The 17,462-nt window shown below is 43.4% G+C and overlaps 1 protein-coding gene across 1 annotated transcript in view; it reads right to left on the reverse strand.

Moving 5' to 3' along the window:
- Positions 1-16,777, reverse strand: part of LBR (lamin B receptor) — a 28,333-nt gene extending 11,556 nt beyond the window's left edge. Inside the window, exons 1-7 of the mRNA XM_052653792.1 lie at positions 16,713-16,777; positions 12,102-12,280; positions 10,075-10,290; positions 7,595-7,678; positions 5,634-5,826; positions 3,576-3,772; positions 1,688-1,742 (exon numbers count right to left, since the gene is read on the reverse strand). Coding sequence (XP_052509752.1) covers positions 1,688-1,742; positions 3,576-3,772; positions 5,634-5,826; positions 7,595-7,678; positions 10,075-10,290; positions 12,102-12,266 — 910 coding nt within the window. The 5' untranslated portion in view covers positions 12,267-12,280; positions 16,713-16,777. The remainder of the gene's footprint in view (positions 1-1,687; positions 1,743-3,575; positions 3,773-5,633; positions 5,827-7,594; positions 7,679-10,074; positions 10,291-12,101; positions 12,281-16,712) is intronic.
- Positions 16,778-17,462: the final 685 nt, after the last annotated feature.

A 17,462-nucleotide genomic window follows, 5' to 3' on the forward strand; every position in this document is an offset into this window, starting at 1 on the left:
AGAAGCAAGCAAAATATCTGACAGTAGCAGCAAAAAAGTGTCAAGCAACCACCATGGGTCAGGGGCTGAGCTAGGCTCGATGCTTTACAACTTGGCACAAGAGGCATCTAGAGCACCTCTGGCTTCCCCTCTGAAGCCCAGCAGAGGGACTTCAGATATGGTGGATGCCAGGTGAGCCACTGAAAAAGGCACCCACAGTCAAACAGGTGAGAAGTGACAGGGTCAAAACAGTCCAAGAATTTAAAATGATAATAATAATTCCCAAGGAAAGGAAAACAGTCTACTCAGTCTAGTTAACATGGAAAATCATTTAAGGATAACTACACTATATATCCCTGGAGGAGGGCATGGCAACCCACTCCAGTGTTCTTGCCTGGAGAATCCCCATGGACAGAGGAGCCTGGTGGGCTACAGTCCATGGGATCACAAAGAGTCAGACCCAACTGAGCGACTAGGCACAGAGCAGCACACTATATATACATTTATTTCTTAAGTTAATGAAACTTCATCAGTCTTTACATGGCAAAGGTAGACTGATCCTCTTTCTCAGCACACACTCCAACCACAGGAGGTGCTGGATCAAGGGGGACAAGGCCCTCTTGTTGAGATGTTCAGTGAGACTTCCACTCCATCCACTCAGAGCTCCCACTAACGAGCGCCTCCTACAGGCCAATCACTCTGCTGACACGGAGGGTACCACAAAGACACAGCCAAGTCCCAGCCCACAAGCCACCTTCTCGTGGGGAGACCCCCATGAACAGACAAGCACCCTGAAGTCTGGGAGACCTATCATAGAGGAAAATAAGGCAGGGTAAAGGAAAGAAAGGGACCTGAGGGCTTGCTTCTCTGAGCAGAGAGACATCAGAGATGAGGCAGCTGACACCGGGGCAAAGTTTTCCAGGCAAAAGCACTGAGAATATAGCCTAGAGATGGCCCACAGGCCAGAGGCCGGGGCAAATGAGCAAGAACTCCCAAGAGCAGGAGTGGCCAGGAAGCCTACATCGTGTAGGACTTCACTACATGGAGAAGACTCAGGATGATAAAATGCTTGTGCAAAACTGCTTCAGTGAATGATAAATACTATTAAGAAAATAAAACTGGGGCTTCCCTGGTGGTCCAGGGGTTAAGAATCCAACCTGTAATGCAAGGGACACCACCAGTTTCATTCCTGGTCCAGGAAGATCCCACGTGCCGCAGAACACCTAAGCCCATACACCAGGACTACTGAGCCTGCATGCCTAGAGCCTGGGATCTGCAACTACTGAGTTCACTCATTACAACAGCTATGGAAGTCCACGCACCCAAGAGCCTGTGCTCCAAACAAAAGAAGCCACTGCAGTGAGAAGCCTGTGCACCGCAATCAGAGCAGGCCCTGCTCACTGCAACTAGAGAAAGCCTGCGGGCAGTAACACGACCCACCACAGCCAGAAGTAAATTAACAAGTACATAAAGAGAATAAAACTGCAAAGAGGAAAAGAGTGACTGAGGGGCTTGTTACTCTATACAGCATAATTCTGACATACTGGCTGCAGGTGTGAGCAGTTTACTTGCATGCCCTTTAGACTACTAAGAAATAATTTACTTTTTACTGCTCTGGTGCAATCAGCTTTGATAGTTTAAAAGAGTACAACACCCAAAAGTCTGTGCTATCAAGTCATCAATTTGAGTCTTAAAAAAAAAAAATTACCATTTAATCTGTACTTGAGTCTTCTTCCATTAGTAAGAGGTGTTCCTTCTACAACCTTAAAAGAAAAGTTTTGTTTTTTAATTAAAAAATTTTTAAAGCACATCACTTTACTGTGTGTGTGTGTGTCTTGTAAAATCACCTAAATTTCAATATGCCCAACAAGGAGGATTGTCTTTGGTAGGAAAGTTTAGTAACAAGTTTCAAAAATCTTTGCAGCACGCCCTTTGGTGAAGTAATTCTACCTTCAGGAGTTTATCTCAAATACAAATCTAGTAGTGACTTCTCTGTGTACTCAAGACTATTGCAATAGCCACCCTCCCCCAACCATCCCATGTCCCACCGCAAGACTAGATGTGTTTTCAAAAACCTGTACATCTAGTTGATCTCTAGCTCAAATCCTTCAATGACTCCCCACTGCTTACAAAGTGGAGTACAACTCCAGCACCTCACATTTGTGCAGTCCTTTCAATCAGGTTCAACCCCACTCACCCAGTTCACTATGGCCCATATCATTGATGGCAGGAGCTCATATACTTACTTGCTCTGCTATTTATAAATATATGCTCACCCAGTTATTCAATCATTTCATGTGATTCTTTTATCTCCAATAAGAGACAGTGAGCATGTTCACTGGACCATTTCATCTCTTCATTTGGATCACCCACAGCATCCCCATATTAAAAGGTACTCAAGAAACACATTTGAATGGGATGAGTTAAAAAGTTCACTTGCCCAATGGCAACGAAATTTTACTCCCCAATATTCAGAAACGGTGCAATTCATTATAAATTATAAAATACTAATATGGTATCATCTGTCTTCGGCCAAACTACTATACTCTTTCATTAGCTATGAGAGGGAACCCAGTAGAAATGTAATGCCTGTTTGAGATCACAGGATTAGCAAAATCACATGCTAATTTCAAATGATTCTTATCTGTTAAAGGTATCTAATAACTCCTATGTTTGGTTTTAGTCTGTGAAATATATATATATATTTATAAATAAATATATATAATCCCCATCAAAACTGCTTCTCTCAATAAATATTATCTAGTTGACCTAACTTTAATTTAACTTTATCTGAACTTGTGATTTTTACTGTAGAGTCTTATTAAAAAAATACCTGAAAATTCATATCACAAGAATCCTCTCTAAGGCCAATGTTATGGTGAGGTCCCAAAGTATTTAAAGTTTGCAGCTCTAGCCTCCTATCACTGACATTCTCCATTCCCAATAAAACTGACCCTTTCGTCTACAGACAATTGGCAAACTTGCAAAGCCCTAAGAATAAGATCTTTAAATGAATTATTTATTCATTAAGGAATCTCATGTTCCTTTAAATATATCCAAGTAGAGGATTCTACTGAAAAAAAAAAAAGACTATACTCAGCAATGAGGACAAGTTTTAAAGAAACTGCATGAGTTTGAAGAGAACATTCAATGGTCCAAACAACAAAGTTCTGAGATGAAAATTAGAAAACTTATCATATTTTAAAAAGTAAAAGAAGCGGACTAAAGTCCATTGAGCTCAGTAGCCTATCAACTGATAATTTAAAATTCTGCACCTGAAATGACATATGAGGAAACTTTTTTCTTCCCCAGAAACCTCTGCTATTATTCGGGCTATTTTGCAAAATAGCTTATTCTTTCCTATTTGGTCTGGAAAGTTACACAAGAACCCTTAATCAGATTCTTAAAGTTCTGCTTGATAAGCAAGTGTTACAGAACACAAAGAGTAAAGGTTTAACAAACTAAAATTTCTAAGCTTGGGTGGTTGTGACCATGGACAGCTTTTAACCTTAAAACTACTATCAATACCTTCACATAAACATGGGAGTGAAAGGAAGACCATCTCATTACACTACGCCCCACCAACACAACCTTACCTTTCCAATCGGCAGTAAGTGGAACAGAGCCTGAAGGAGAAACCAGAGGAGGTAGGCCCCAAAGACTCTGGTTTCCCATAAATCACCCAAAGCTGGCAGAGGAGGTGGGAAATTCAGAAGACTGGGCTCCTTCTGTTTACACATCAACAGCAACAGGAAGAGGAAGGCCGGCAGGCCAAGCATGATGAGAAAAACACCTGTAAATAATCAGTGAACATTCAAGGCTCTTATTTCAATCCAGGCTAGTTTGTTTAATTTTTTTTTGCAAGAATCACTTGAGTTTCTAGTGAAGGTCAGAACTCAAGTCTGGCTAGCTGTTTGAAACCAGTGTCTAATGCCCCACGAGATAGTCCTCATGTCCACCTGTTACATCTTTTGGGAAAGCAACCACAGGCATAAAAGTAGTAAAAACAAAAACAAAACAGCACACAACCAGCACTGAAGAGCTAGACTCCACCTCAGAAACCAACCTCTGAAACATTCAAAATCCAACCACAATGGGAAAAAATATGTTGAGATTCCAGCAATCTGAAGACTGGAACATCTAAAAACTATCTATTGGTCTAATCTTTAAAACACAAAAAAACTTCATATCCGTAAGTTTCTAACAATTAAACCAGTACCACATTCAGGGCTTCCTTCATGGCTCAGCGCCAAAGAATCCACCCGTGAGTGCAAGGGACGTGAGTCAGATCCCTGATCTGGGACGATCCCATGTGCCACAGGACCAGAGCCTGTGCCCTGAAGCCCTGGAGCTGCAACTACTGAATCCATACGCCACAACTACACAAGTCCACGCCCTCAAGCCCGTGCGAGAGAAGCCCCCACAGTGAGAAACCCAAGCACGGCAACACAGAGCTGCCCCTGCCCACCACAAGAGAAAAGTCTACACAGTGATGAAGACTCAGCAGGGCCAAAAATAAATAAGTAAAATTATTTTTAAAAAAACAAACAGTATCACATTTATGTAGCATGTGCACAGACTGTTAAGCAATGTTGGACACCACCTAGAGTTTAGTTCAGTTCAGTTCAGTTGCTCAGTCGTGTCCAACTCTTTGTGATCCCATGAATCGCAGCACACCAGGCCTCCCTGTCCATCACCAACTCCCGGAGTTCACCCAAACTCATGTGCATCGAGTCAGTGATGCCATCCAGCCATCTCATCCTCTGTCGTCCCCTTCTCCTCCTTCCCCCAATCCCTCCCAGCATCAGAGTCTTTTCCAATAAGTCAACTCTTCGCATGAGGTGGCCAAAGTACTGGAGTTTCAGCCTCAGCATCAGTCCTTCCAATGAACACCCAGGACTGGTCTCCTTTAGGATGGACAGGTTGGATCTCCTTGCAGTCCAAGGGACTCGCAAGAGTCTTCTCCAACACCACAATTCAAAAGCATCAATTCTTCGGCGCTCAGCTTTCTTCACAGTCCAACTCTCACAACCATACATGAGTTATAACTTACAAAATACAAAGGAGTTAAGCCATGCAGAATTTTGAACCATTTGACCAAGAAGTCCTTTCTTGGTATAACCTCATAAAACCTCACCACTCCACCCACTTAATAACTCCAAGCCTCTGAACGCTTCAGATCTTTGACCCTCAAAAGCAACCTGTCCAGCAGGTAAGGCAGACACCATGACCCCACTGGAAGCATGCAGCTTATTCCCAGTGTTACTGCCAAGCCAGGCCCTGGCATCATGATCTGATTATTAGCAGATTTCCCAATCACCAATCATTCACTGTCCTTCCTACATACAACTTTCATACCAACCTTCCCTTCATCACTTTACACTTCTTTGCTCAAAACCTATGAAAAGGTCGCTAAAAGTTTTACATACAGCCACAAGGGCACCCTTTCTCCTCTATGATAACCCTCCAAAATGCTCCCACTCAGGCCTTTGCACCTATTGTTCCTCCTAACTGAAAATTCTTCCCAGGCTCCTGCCAGGCTCACTCCCTGGCTGCCTGCAGATTTCTTCAGAGAAAGGCCTTTCCTGCTCACTTCACAGCAATGACCACTCGCCCACGCTACCTGCCCTCCCCAGGCTGATTCTGATACCTACCAGGCACTCCTCCGAACTCTAAGTCCTTCGACTGTGTGGCTGTCACTTCAGAGGTTCTCAACAATGCAGGTCTTTTTGTGACAACTGTTTCTTCCTTCAAATCTACTTCTTTTAATTTGATCTCTTCTCTTCTTGCACGAAGGCTATACTGTGTAGGTATATAACTACTCTCTTGTGACAAATGGAATTTTTCCTATTTAAAAAATAAAAAGTATTAATTATCTATAGTCAATAAGTATCATGAATGCTACCACATTAACTAATTCAGTATCTTAATATAGCCATATAAACTAATAAATTTGTTAAATTACACTTTTTTTTTAACTTTTTATTTTGTATTGGGACATAGCCGATTAACAATGTTGTGATAGTTTCAGGAGAACAGTGAAGGGACTCAGCCATACATCATACACACATATCCATTCTCACCCAAACTCCCCTCCCATCCAGGCTGCCACATAACCCTGAGCAGAGTTCCATGTGCTATATGGTAGGTCCTTGTTTGTTGACCATTTTAAATATAGGGTGTACCTGACCATCCCAAACTTCATAACTACCCTGTTCCCCCCGGCAACCACACGTTCATTCCCTAAGTCTGTGAGTCCCTTTCTGTTTTGTAATTCAGTTCATTTGCATCATTTCTTTTTAGATTCCACACATAAGGGATATCATATGCTATTTCTCCTTCTCTGACTGACTTCACTCAGTATGACAACCTCTATGTTTAGTCTTAATTTAAGGACAGAATTTTAGAAAAGATTCTAAGAAAAATGATGGTTTTCAATGTGCTTCTTTAGAGAAAGTCACTTTAACAAAGAAAAAGATTGCCCAAAATTAAAAGCTTCTGCACAACAAAGGAAAATATCAGCAAGGTGAAAAGACAGCCTTCTGAATGGGAGAAAATAATAGCAAATGAAGCAACTGACAAACAACTAATCTCAAAAATATACAAGCAACTTATGCAGCTCAATTCCAGAAAAATAAACGACCCAATCAAAAAATGGGCCAAAAAACTAAATAGACATTTCTCCAAAGAAGACATACTAACAAACACATGGCTAACAAACACATGAAAAGATGCTCAACATCACTCATTATCAGAGAAATGCAAATCAAAACCACAATGAGGTACCACTTCACACCAGTCAGAATGGCTGCGATCCAAAAATCTGCAAGCAATAAATGCTGGAGAGGGTGTGGAGAAAAGGGAACCCTCCTACACTGTTGGTGGGAATGCAAACTAGTACAGCCACTATGGAGAACAGTGTGGAGATTCCTTAAAAAATTGCAAATAGAACTACCTTATGACCCAGCAATCCCACTGCTGGGCATACACACCAAGGAAACCAGAATTGAAAGAGACACATGTACCCCAGTGTTCATCGCAGCACTGTTTATAATAACCAGGATATGGAAACAACCTAGATGTCCATCAGCAGATGAATGGATAAGAAAGCTGTGGTACATGTACACAATGGAGTATTACTCAGCCGTTAAAAAGAATTCATTTGAATCAGTTCTGATGAGATGGATGAAACTGGAGCCGATTATACAGAGTGAAGTAAGCCAGAAAGAAAAACACCAATACAGTATACTAACACATATATATGGAATTTAGAAAGATAGCAATGACGACCCTGTATGCAAGACAGGAAAAAAGACACAGCGGTGTATAACAGACTTTTGGACTCAGAGGGAGAGGGAGAGGGTGGGATGATTTGGGAGAATGGCACTCTATCATGTATACTATCATGTAAGAATTGAATCGCCAGTCTATGTCTGACGCAGGATACAGCATGCTTGGGGTTGGTGCATGGGGATGTCCCACAGAGATGTTATGGGGAGGGAGGTGGGAGGGGGGTTCATGTTTGGGAACACATGTAAGAATTAAAGATTTTAAAATTAAATTAAAAAAAAAAAAGAAAAAGATTGCCCAAGAGGAGAAATGAACCACGTCATACCTGCGTGTTTTTGTGAGGTATGTCATTCCTCTCGATGAGCTCAGGCTCCCCATTATATCTGTTGATGCTATTTCCAAATGGCTTCTAAATTGAAGAATATAAAACATTTTGACCATAAGAATGGTAGTTTAGTAAAAGGGAACATGATGGTAAAAATTCAGTACTGTGAAACCAAGCAATAAAACCAATCAAAGATTTTCGATGTCTGAACTCAGCCTATTTCAGCCTATTTTTGCTAAAAATGAAATGGAATAGAATTGACTAGAATTTCCCAATCTTCAAAAGATTGGCTCTTAGAGGTTTCTATTGCGTTGGCCAAAGAGTTCATTGGGATTTTTCTGTAATACAACATTTTTCATAAAATGTTTCATCTTTTAAACAAAATCAGACTAAATCTTATAATTTCACTATTCAGTAACAGATGCTCTAAATAATAGGAAATGAAGAAATAGTGGGTACTTACAGAGTACTACTAGTAATCTGTGAACTGCCTATTTTCTCGATTTCACCTACCTCATTTTTATTTAACCTTACATTTTCTCTCCCTAATTCTCTTTTCTCAACTCAGTCTCTTTCCTTGAATGTCATTCTCTTTACGCAGTGGAGGGAATTTCTTATTGATGGTACAAAGGAAGGACTTAAATTTACAAAACACTTTTCAGGCAATGTATGGCTGAAATCTGTAACTTTGCTCCTTTAAAGTCACAGACAGATTATACTGCTAATAAAGCAATAGGAGGAAAACAAATTAAAAAAATAAATATATCCTTTGAGGGGGCTAGCTATCAGAAGACATTAATAGAGGACCAAGTTCTAGCTCAAATCAAGGTCTAACTGAGCAGTGACAGATTTCGACATATACTTAAGTTTATCAAAGTGTCAATGAGCCACTTAGCAGTGGTTTTGCAAATGTCCAATATGTGATCCACAGCAACCACAGTGTAATCCTGTAACGTAGCTAGTGAACTGACCCTAAACTATAATGATGGCAAATTGACAGGGTATCCACGCTGAAGCAAAGTAATGCAAATATCACAATCAGGAGTCCAAAAGAACAAGGATGACGTGATGTCAAAGCTACGTGCAGTCTAAGTACGGTCTTTCATGCACATCACACCATCCTCAACTCAGCAATGAGTCCGTGGTGAGCCCAGGGCTCAACTGGTGAAGAGCAAAGCTAGTCTGTAGCTCTTGGGTCACCAGGACTATAAGGAAGTTACACTGTAAAAAATATAGTGGTCACTAAAAGCTAAAAATGACATGTGACAGAAACCATACAACATTTGTTCCTTACCCCGAGTCATCTGACTAGTAAAGAGAGCCACTGACAAGGTTCAAACTCACTAATATAATAATCATCAAAATGCAATTTAAACCAGTGAGTTGAAAATCTCTGATGATCATATTGGCGGAAAAAAAAAAAACTAATAACTATTTTACTCAGAATGAGAAAATAGTCATTCATACCCTACCTGAACTGGTATAAACTTCCTTGAAACAATCTGGCAATATGCAGTAAAAGCCTCAAATCTACTCTATCCATCTGACAGAACAGTTCCACTTATAAGATTTTATCCTAAGGATATATCAGATGTGTAAGAATATTTGTTTATAATAATGAAAATTTAGAAAGAAAAAAAGCTAATGCCTATCAACAAGGGTGCTAACAATTACGTTACCTCCATACAATTTACAGTAAATCCAAACAATATTGTACAACAACAAAAGTGATGTAGGAAAACATAATAGACGGTTATTCCCAATATCTTAAAATTTTTAAATCTGACTACAAAATACTATGTAATAAACCAGTTTTTTAAGGTTATTAAAAATCTGTGTGCATTTTATCCAGGAAAGAGGTAACATTAAGTGAAGAGAGTAAACAATGACATTTATTCAATTCTGCTTATTTATAATTTTGATTTGGTCTATGATCCAAATTATTCATTGTGCAAGGTCCTACAGGCTCTGCATACCCTAATATTTCCAACCTTGAACTGTGAAAGTAATTCAATTAAAAGTGTCATCTTTGAGTACAGAAGGTAATTAAGTACAGTGATACTAAGCAAGAATGTTTTTATACCATATATTATGTCTCATTCTTTTCTTTCAACTTTTTAAATTTATTTGTCTCATTATTGTCTACATGAACTTTTATTTACGATAAAAACTTAGTTCAATCTATAATTTGCATCTATTTAAAATTTAAACACTGCTTTTTTTCTTTTAAAACCACAACATTAAGTAACACTCAAAACTTAAAAATGTTCCTTTTCATGGCACTTAAAAGCATTATACCTTCTATTCTTCCAAACAGTCATTTTCTAATGTAACCTTTCCAAGTCACCACCTTATATTTGATGTTTCCCTGACATTTTAATATTATTAGCTGCAGATCACATGAGGACACAGAAAGAGGGAGACGTGATCTGGGCAGACCAAACACTATGTGAGGCTGGAGGGCTCCCAAACACACGCACCAGCACCAGCGGAGTCAGTTTAACTTCCAACATGTCCTTCTTGGCTTCCTTCCTTGCTTCCTTCAGGTCAGCCTGGTACGACGCTGAGGCGGATCGGCGGGAACCTTTTGGGAGCCGGCCAGGGGACCGGGAGCGAGACCTCGAGCGGCTCCCCCGGCGTCTAGAGGGAGAACTAGAAGTCGAGCCACTTTTCCTTTGCCTGAAGGAGGTTAAAGGCTAGAGAGGGAGGAGAAGGCAGAGCTTCAGCGTCTAAGTCACAACACATACAGACCCACACTGCAAGAAGGGAGCAATGGCGGTGATTGGCACCAATGCTTCTAAAGTCACTTCAGGAGCTCATGGGAGCAGAGCATCCATCCAACGAGGCCAATGACAACTGCGGCAATGGCCTGTCTCTCCCGAAGCCAAGGCAGCCTTTCCACCCCTAACTCTCCTTTGACAGTACTGCCATGAAATGCCTATTCTAAATCAAGTAGCTGTATATTGTCCCAATAACATATACAAGAGATATAATAACATTGACTCAGACTGAGATGGGAACTTCCCTGGCAATCCAGTGGTTCAGACTTCACCCCTCCTGATCCAGGGGGTTTCGATCCCTGGTCAGGTAGTTAAGATCCCACATGCCTTGCAGTCAAAAAACCATAACATAAACAGAAGCAATATGTTAACAAATTCAATAAAGAGTTTTAAAAATGGTCCACATCAAGAAAAGAAAAGAAAATCTTTAAAGAAAAAAAGACTGAGATGATGGGACAAAAGAAAAGAGCACACAAAAAATAACAAGAAAATCAGTCCCACCGTTTCACTCCAAATAAAACACTGTCAGATTTTTGAAAAAAAGTCCAAGACTGGGTTATTTAGTAATATTTTACCCTGCCCTAACCTACTCCAAATGTTTCCAGGGATCTAGACCTCAAGGAAGGCAAACTACCCCCCAGTCCAAATCCTTCCCACCCACTTTGTGTGGTCCCAGAGCTAAGAATGGCTTTACAGTTCTTAAATGACTGCAAATAAACTCAAAAGAAGAATGAAACTTGGTGGCACATGAGGATTATCTGAAATTCAAAGTTCAGTGTCTGTGAATAAAACCTCATTGAGACACTGCCGCGCCCAGACCTACTATCATGCTGCTTGAACTATACATCCCACAGTGCCTCAGACATCTGCAACCTGTCCTTTTACTCAAAACCGCCACAGACCCCTGGTCTACAGCACTCGAACTGTGGTCCACACGCTGTGGGCTCGAGATGGGTTACTGATCTGAGACAAGGAATGAAATTGAGAAGAAGTGAGTAGAAATTTTTATACCATTTTGACCAAGTAATTTTATGTCTATTGAATCTGAGAATTAAAAGTCGGGGCTTTTATTTTGTACTTTTTTTTTTCATTTGCCTAGTAATTATGATATATTAATAAGTACTTATATAACCATGGATCAGATATTTTCAAGCTCAGGTCCTCACCAGACAGGTTGAGAAGCCCTGGGCTCAAATCTAACTAACGTCACTCTCCTGATTAAATCTCAGTGGGTAGGATGAAGCCCAAACCCCTCCAGTTCTGGTTCCTTCTTAACCCTCCTCTGGCCCTTGTCCACCACACCCTTTCAGCACTGGTTGTCTGTCTCCACCCCCACCCAAGCCTTTGGCACACAACCCACTGTGGAAGCCCCTGGCCCCATCACCTGAGTTTCTCTGTCTTCAGCACTCAGCTCTGAAAGGCTGCCCCCAAACCCCAAGCCCTTCCCTATTCTTGTTACACTCCAGTACCACCCATGACAAACTGTCACAGAATGGCAGAGTGCATTAAACCAGGGAGAGGGCGATCTAAGTGTCTGACTTCAGCATACTGGGAGCTTCCGAGGAACACAGCACTGTGCCTCATTGATCCACTTCCAGAGCCAAAATCAGGATATAATCCAGAGAAGGAGTGTGAGAGCCAGACCTGACTGCTCTAAGCTTAAAAACCACGCCTACCAGGATTTCCCAATTATTATAAACATGGTCTACAAACCAAAGAGCGCTTACCTTGATATCACTCTCTTTCAATTCAAGTTCAGTTCCATCTTTGTATTTCACGTTGTAAAGCTGGGAGTTGCTGTCATGGCTCAGAATTTCTACTTCATAATAAAGCGAACTCCCAGGCCATCGACCTCTTACCACCTCACCATCGGCAAATTTCCTACTTGGCATTTTCAAAAATCTGTCTGAATAGTTAAAAAAAAAAAAAGAGTCTGGGCATATACACATTTGTCTTTTCACATTTAACACTAAAATATAACTTTCCAAAATATTTAACTGGTCAAGACTTTCGTGCTGGAGAAGCCTCTGGAGGAAAGAGTGTACAATTCCTGTTTTACAGTTGAAGCTTAAATATGTTAACTGTTCTGTTCAAGGCACAGAGAGAGACGACATGAAGTGGCGGAGTCAGAACACAGAGGTTGTTCTCTCTGCCACACCATATTTCACTGGAAATCACACTACACACAGCAGTGGCACTGAGGATTAAATATGACAAAACATAAAGGCTCAAATGAGTTGCACCATGCAAAATACCACCCACCTACAGCGACCACACTTCTCTAATTAGCAAGGCACAATCTCACAAAGTATACATATTTTCTGATATTTACATCTACATAAACAGTAGTTCCCTCCTTATCCAAGAGGGATACATTCTAAGACCTCCAGGCATCCCCAGTGGATGCCTGAAACCACAGACAGTACAGAGCCCCGTATATACTATGGGGATATACACTATAGTCCCATAGACACTACACATACATACCTATGATAACGTTTAATTTATAAATTAGGCACCACAAGAGGATAACAACAATAAGTATCAATAGGACAAATATAGAACAATTGATTCTTGAGAGTCCCTTGGACTGCAAGGAGATCAAATATAATTAACATTATATAACCTACCAAGAGCGAGAAAAATAACTTCAAATCCAAAATGAAGAGCAAATTTGGGGTTTTCACAAATCTTTCAAGTTTTACAGCTGAAGTCTCAAATGTACACCAAGTAATTCTGCCAACCACATAACTAGGCCAGTATCCTAGCTCTTTATTCAAATGCCTACAGCAAACATCAATCTCCAGTTACAGCCTTCTTTTCCAGTGAACCACAGCCCATGAAGCCTGGTATAAGAACAACACCCTAAGAAGCCACAAGCAATCTGCAGGAATTGCCACTTACATGAGACCTGTTTGCTACTTTTTTCCAAACATCGACTGATTGCTGGGCGCTTCTAGCTCTTCGGTAGTAAGAGCTTCTCCCTCAGTGGACCAGCAGATTCACACTTCCACAGGATAAAACCAGCTCCTGAAGACATCTACAACACCAACTGAACAAGCTAGGCCCTCTGAAGAAGGCAGTACTACAGAAAAATCTCTCCTTGCATCACCTTCATCCCCGAAATATCCTCTGGGCATACAAACAGACATTCCTCACTCAGCTCCTGTCAAGAGCTGATTACATAACAATACCAGCACACCCCTCCTGAGAAAGTCTTTCCCAAGCATCACATTTCTTCCCCGTTAATCATCGGAGAGGCAAACTTCACAAGCTTCACTTGTTTAGATAGATAGGAGCTAGGTGGGTAGATGAAAGAAAACAGAAAGACTTAGGTGGTGATTACAGGATGTCAGTCCATTCGCATGTTAGGTACAAGGCACCTACCTGAGATAGCATTACCGGGGTAATGAAGGAGTTTGGGCTGGGGGCAGGGGCGGGAGGAGCAAGGACAAGGAGCCCAAAGACTCTGAGGATGAAGTCCCACCTGGCTGAGGAGTCACGTGAGGGGAACTTGAAAAAAAGAAGGTGGTGGACACCTTGGGACCCAGAGGAGGGGCACAAAAAAGGAAGGTGACAACAGCAAGTTTTGCCTATTTCAACATTTAGCTCCAAGCCTCCAAACACTAAGAAAGAGGAAGGAAATGTGCCCTCTTCTTCTCTTCTCTTATGCCCCTTCCTTCTTCTCAGACCCCTTAAAATCAAACCTCTGTTAATCAGTACTAGTTCTCTGATGTCAGTTGACCAGGGTTGGCAGAAGGCAATTACATCTTTCTACATGAAGATGTCATTCAAGTTTCAAATAACTCTTCATAAACTTTTGAAACACAGTCCCTCAGGAATTACGGGCTGACTGTGTGTGTGCTAAGTCGCTTCAGTAATGTCCAACTCTGTGCGACCCATGGACTGTAGCCTGCCTCTATCCATGGGATGCTCCAGGCAAGAAGACTGGAGTGGGTTGCCATGCCCTTCTCCAGGGGATCTTCCCGACCCGGGGCTCAAACCCGGCTCTCTTATGTCTCCTGCATTGGCAGGCAGGATCTTTACCACCAGCGAAAATCCCTTGAGCAGATTCTGTCCCTTTCAGAAATTTTATTGCACAGATACCACATACACAGTATCTATCCAATACTGGTCATAGGTCAATGCCAAAGAGGTTTTTCTGTTATCAATCAAATATTTGGGGTTAAACAAATTAAGATATCTCATGGATATCTGTTAGGTCTCTAAACTCAACTTAAAAGAATTAGGAATAGCAATCTTTCATATGGTGGTTGAAAAAAGGGGGAAAAAAAAAGGGACAAACCAGCATTCTTCTCAGGAGACCTCTATCTCATACACAAATGTTCCAAAAGATGAAACCACCACCATTATGATGGTACACCTCCACTTTGCACGAGTATTGCACAGTGCATCACATCCTAACCCTGCAGGAGTTACGAGGCAGGTAGGACAGAAAAGCCCCAGGACATTTATGCAGTCACCGTACCATCACCTGCTGCTGCTGTTGCTGCTAAGTCGCATCAGTCGCGTCCTACTCTGTGCAACCCCACAGACGGCAGCCCACCAGGCTCCCCCGTCCCTGGGATTCTCCAGGCAAGAACACTGGAGTGGGTTGCCATTTCCTTCTCCAATGCAGGAAAGTAAAAAGGGAAAGTGAAGTCGCTCAGTCGTCTCTGACTCTTAGCGACCCCATGGACTGCAGCTTGCCAGGCTCCTCCGTCCATGGGGTTTTCCAGACAACAGTACTGACTGGAGTGTGTTGCCATTGCCTAGAAAATCAAAAGATAGGCCTCCCTCAAAAGGGAGGTTTTAGCCAAGTATGTCTGCAAAGAAAGATTCTGTTTACTGAACACAATGACTGCATCCCCCCATTAGCAGTGGAAACATGGGGACCCTCAGGCTTTTCTCTATTAAGCCACATGCTTGCTAACTTCAGCTTCAGTTGGCACTGGAATCCTTACACATTTCGGCTCCAATATGTTACTGTTTATCAGCACAACAGAATGTGCTATTCCCGGCTGATCACATCTTCGGTCATCTTTCTTCACTTTCCCAAATCAGTCTAAACATGGCAAAGAAAGGGAAGAGCAAATGAAGTCTCACAGCTTCCCTCTTCAACACCTGCACCCAAGGCTGGCCTACCGGGCAAAACCCAAACAGGAACCCCTGGCCTAGTTCCTGCCCCTGCCGCAGGGTGCAGAACAAACTGCCATCTTCCTAGCTGCACAGGCAGAATGGCCCCCCTATGGTCCTAAGCAAAATAAATAACCGAAGGAGCAATAATTTCCCTCGTACTCACTCTTTCCCCTCCTCTCTAGACAGCTCTCAGAAACCAAACTTAAATTGGACTTGGTGCTCGATCTAAATTAGTGCACACACACCCATCCTTTTCTCCATGGCAGTTACCACGGTGTCTTTACAGATGTGCACGTGTTTATTTGCAAGGTCCCTGAGGGCTGGGACCAGAAGCATGGGTCTAGCTGGGGTCCGGCCGGGTGCAGGTTCCTCCACACATCAGGTGAGCAAGTTCACTTGCTCCAGGTTGAACCCTTGAATCGTCCACGCGCTGTCCAATGTATCTACTGGCTCATTCTGAGTATCAACAGCCTGATTCCCGATCAGACCGCGTAATTATTTTGGTGAACCGCCTGGAACCAGGCCCTTTGCAGTCAGGCACTTATTTTTTTTAAGCCTTAAAAAGCTATATTAAAAAGAAGGGGGGGAAAAAGAGCTTTAGCAGGAGCACGCAAACCTGCCCGTTTTTTGAGTGCGGAGAAACACCGGGCGGGGGAATCCAATGCATGCAGCCAGCCTTGGAAGTCGCCAGAGACGGCCACGACCCTCCAGGGCAGTGACAACCACCGACAATTAAAGTCAACTTGCCAACCCCACTTCCCCGTCCGCCAGGCTGCCGCGCCTGTTCTGCCTACCCAAGAGCTGGGCCCGCCAAGCCACCAGGCTAATCTGTCAAAAAGGCGCTCGGAGCAGTCTTGGGAGGGCCGATGTTGCAGGGCGGGGACAAAGGCACCGGGGTGGATCACCCACCCACACATCCTCCCCAGACAACATCATTTTACTCCGACGCGGCGCGTCCAAAATGGAGGGAAACGTCGGCAATTTAAAACCATAGCTTCATTTCCGCAGCTGGCCGGGCCGGGCGCACTTCAAGCCTCGCCAGCAGCCGCCCGGACCGACCCGGAGGAGGGGAGGGCGAAGCCGCCGCTCCACGCCAGGCGCCCCGGGACCCCTGCCCATCCGCCGAACCCTCCCAGCGGGCCTCCCCCAGATCCCTTGGAGACCGCTGCGGGGAGCGGGGCGGGGTTTCGGGAGCTCACCTGCTCGGTGATCCTGCGGGAGCACGAACGGCTTCGGGAGAGTCGCGGAGCAGCAACCCGGCGGCGGTTCCGCGCGCGCGACACTGCCCGCTTTCGCGCTCTCGCGCTCCGCGGTCCCGCGGCCCGGGCGCGCGCCTCCCCGACCCCGCCCTCTCCTCGCCCCGCCCCTCTGGTCAGCCTTCCCAGGGTTCCTATTGGCTTCTCGGCCTTTTGAATCATGCCCAGAGCTGTCGATTCGTCACGAGACGTGGCGCGTCCGCCCCGCCCCGCCCCACCCAGCAGCCTGACCAGTACTGCGGGTGGCAGATTTCGGAGTATTAGATCCTGGCTCAGCCCAAGAAGGCTGTGTTTCCCCCGGCCTTATCTCAGCCGCCAGACCCACGGACTGCTCGCTCTCCCCACCCTTTCCCTCCCAGCATTCGCGCCACAGTTGCCTGGCGATACACAGCAGGGAAATTGGTGTGTGAAGTAGTTTGGCAAAAGAGATCGTAAAAAGCTGTAAAGAAAATAAATTTGCATAACGATCACTAAAGATCAACTTTCGGAGGCCGAAAGTACTTCTTGCTGAAACACTATTAGTGCTCTCCTTACTGTGTTAAAAAAAAAAAAAAAAACCTCTGGAAATCTTGCGGACAAGCAGTGGCTCCGAAGGCAATCTGGGACTCCTTTGTCTTGGCAATGGCTGCATCTCGGTAGAAACTGACCTGGACGGTAGCTTGGGGGCAGTGGGGGCAGTGGGGCCATTGGGTG

Source organism: Budorcas taxicolor, chromosome 16, assembly GCF_023091745.1.
Source record: "Budorcas taxicolor isolate Tak-1 chromosome 16, Takin1.1, whole genome shotgun sequence".
In the NCBI taxonomy this organism is placed as follows: domain Eukaryota; kingdom Metazoa; phylum Chordata; class Mammalia; order Artiodactyla; family Bovidae; genus Budorcas; species Budorcas taxicolor.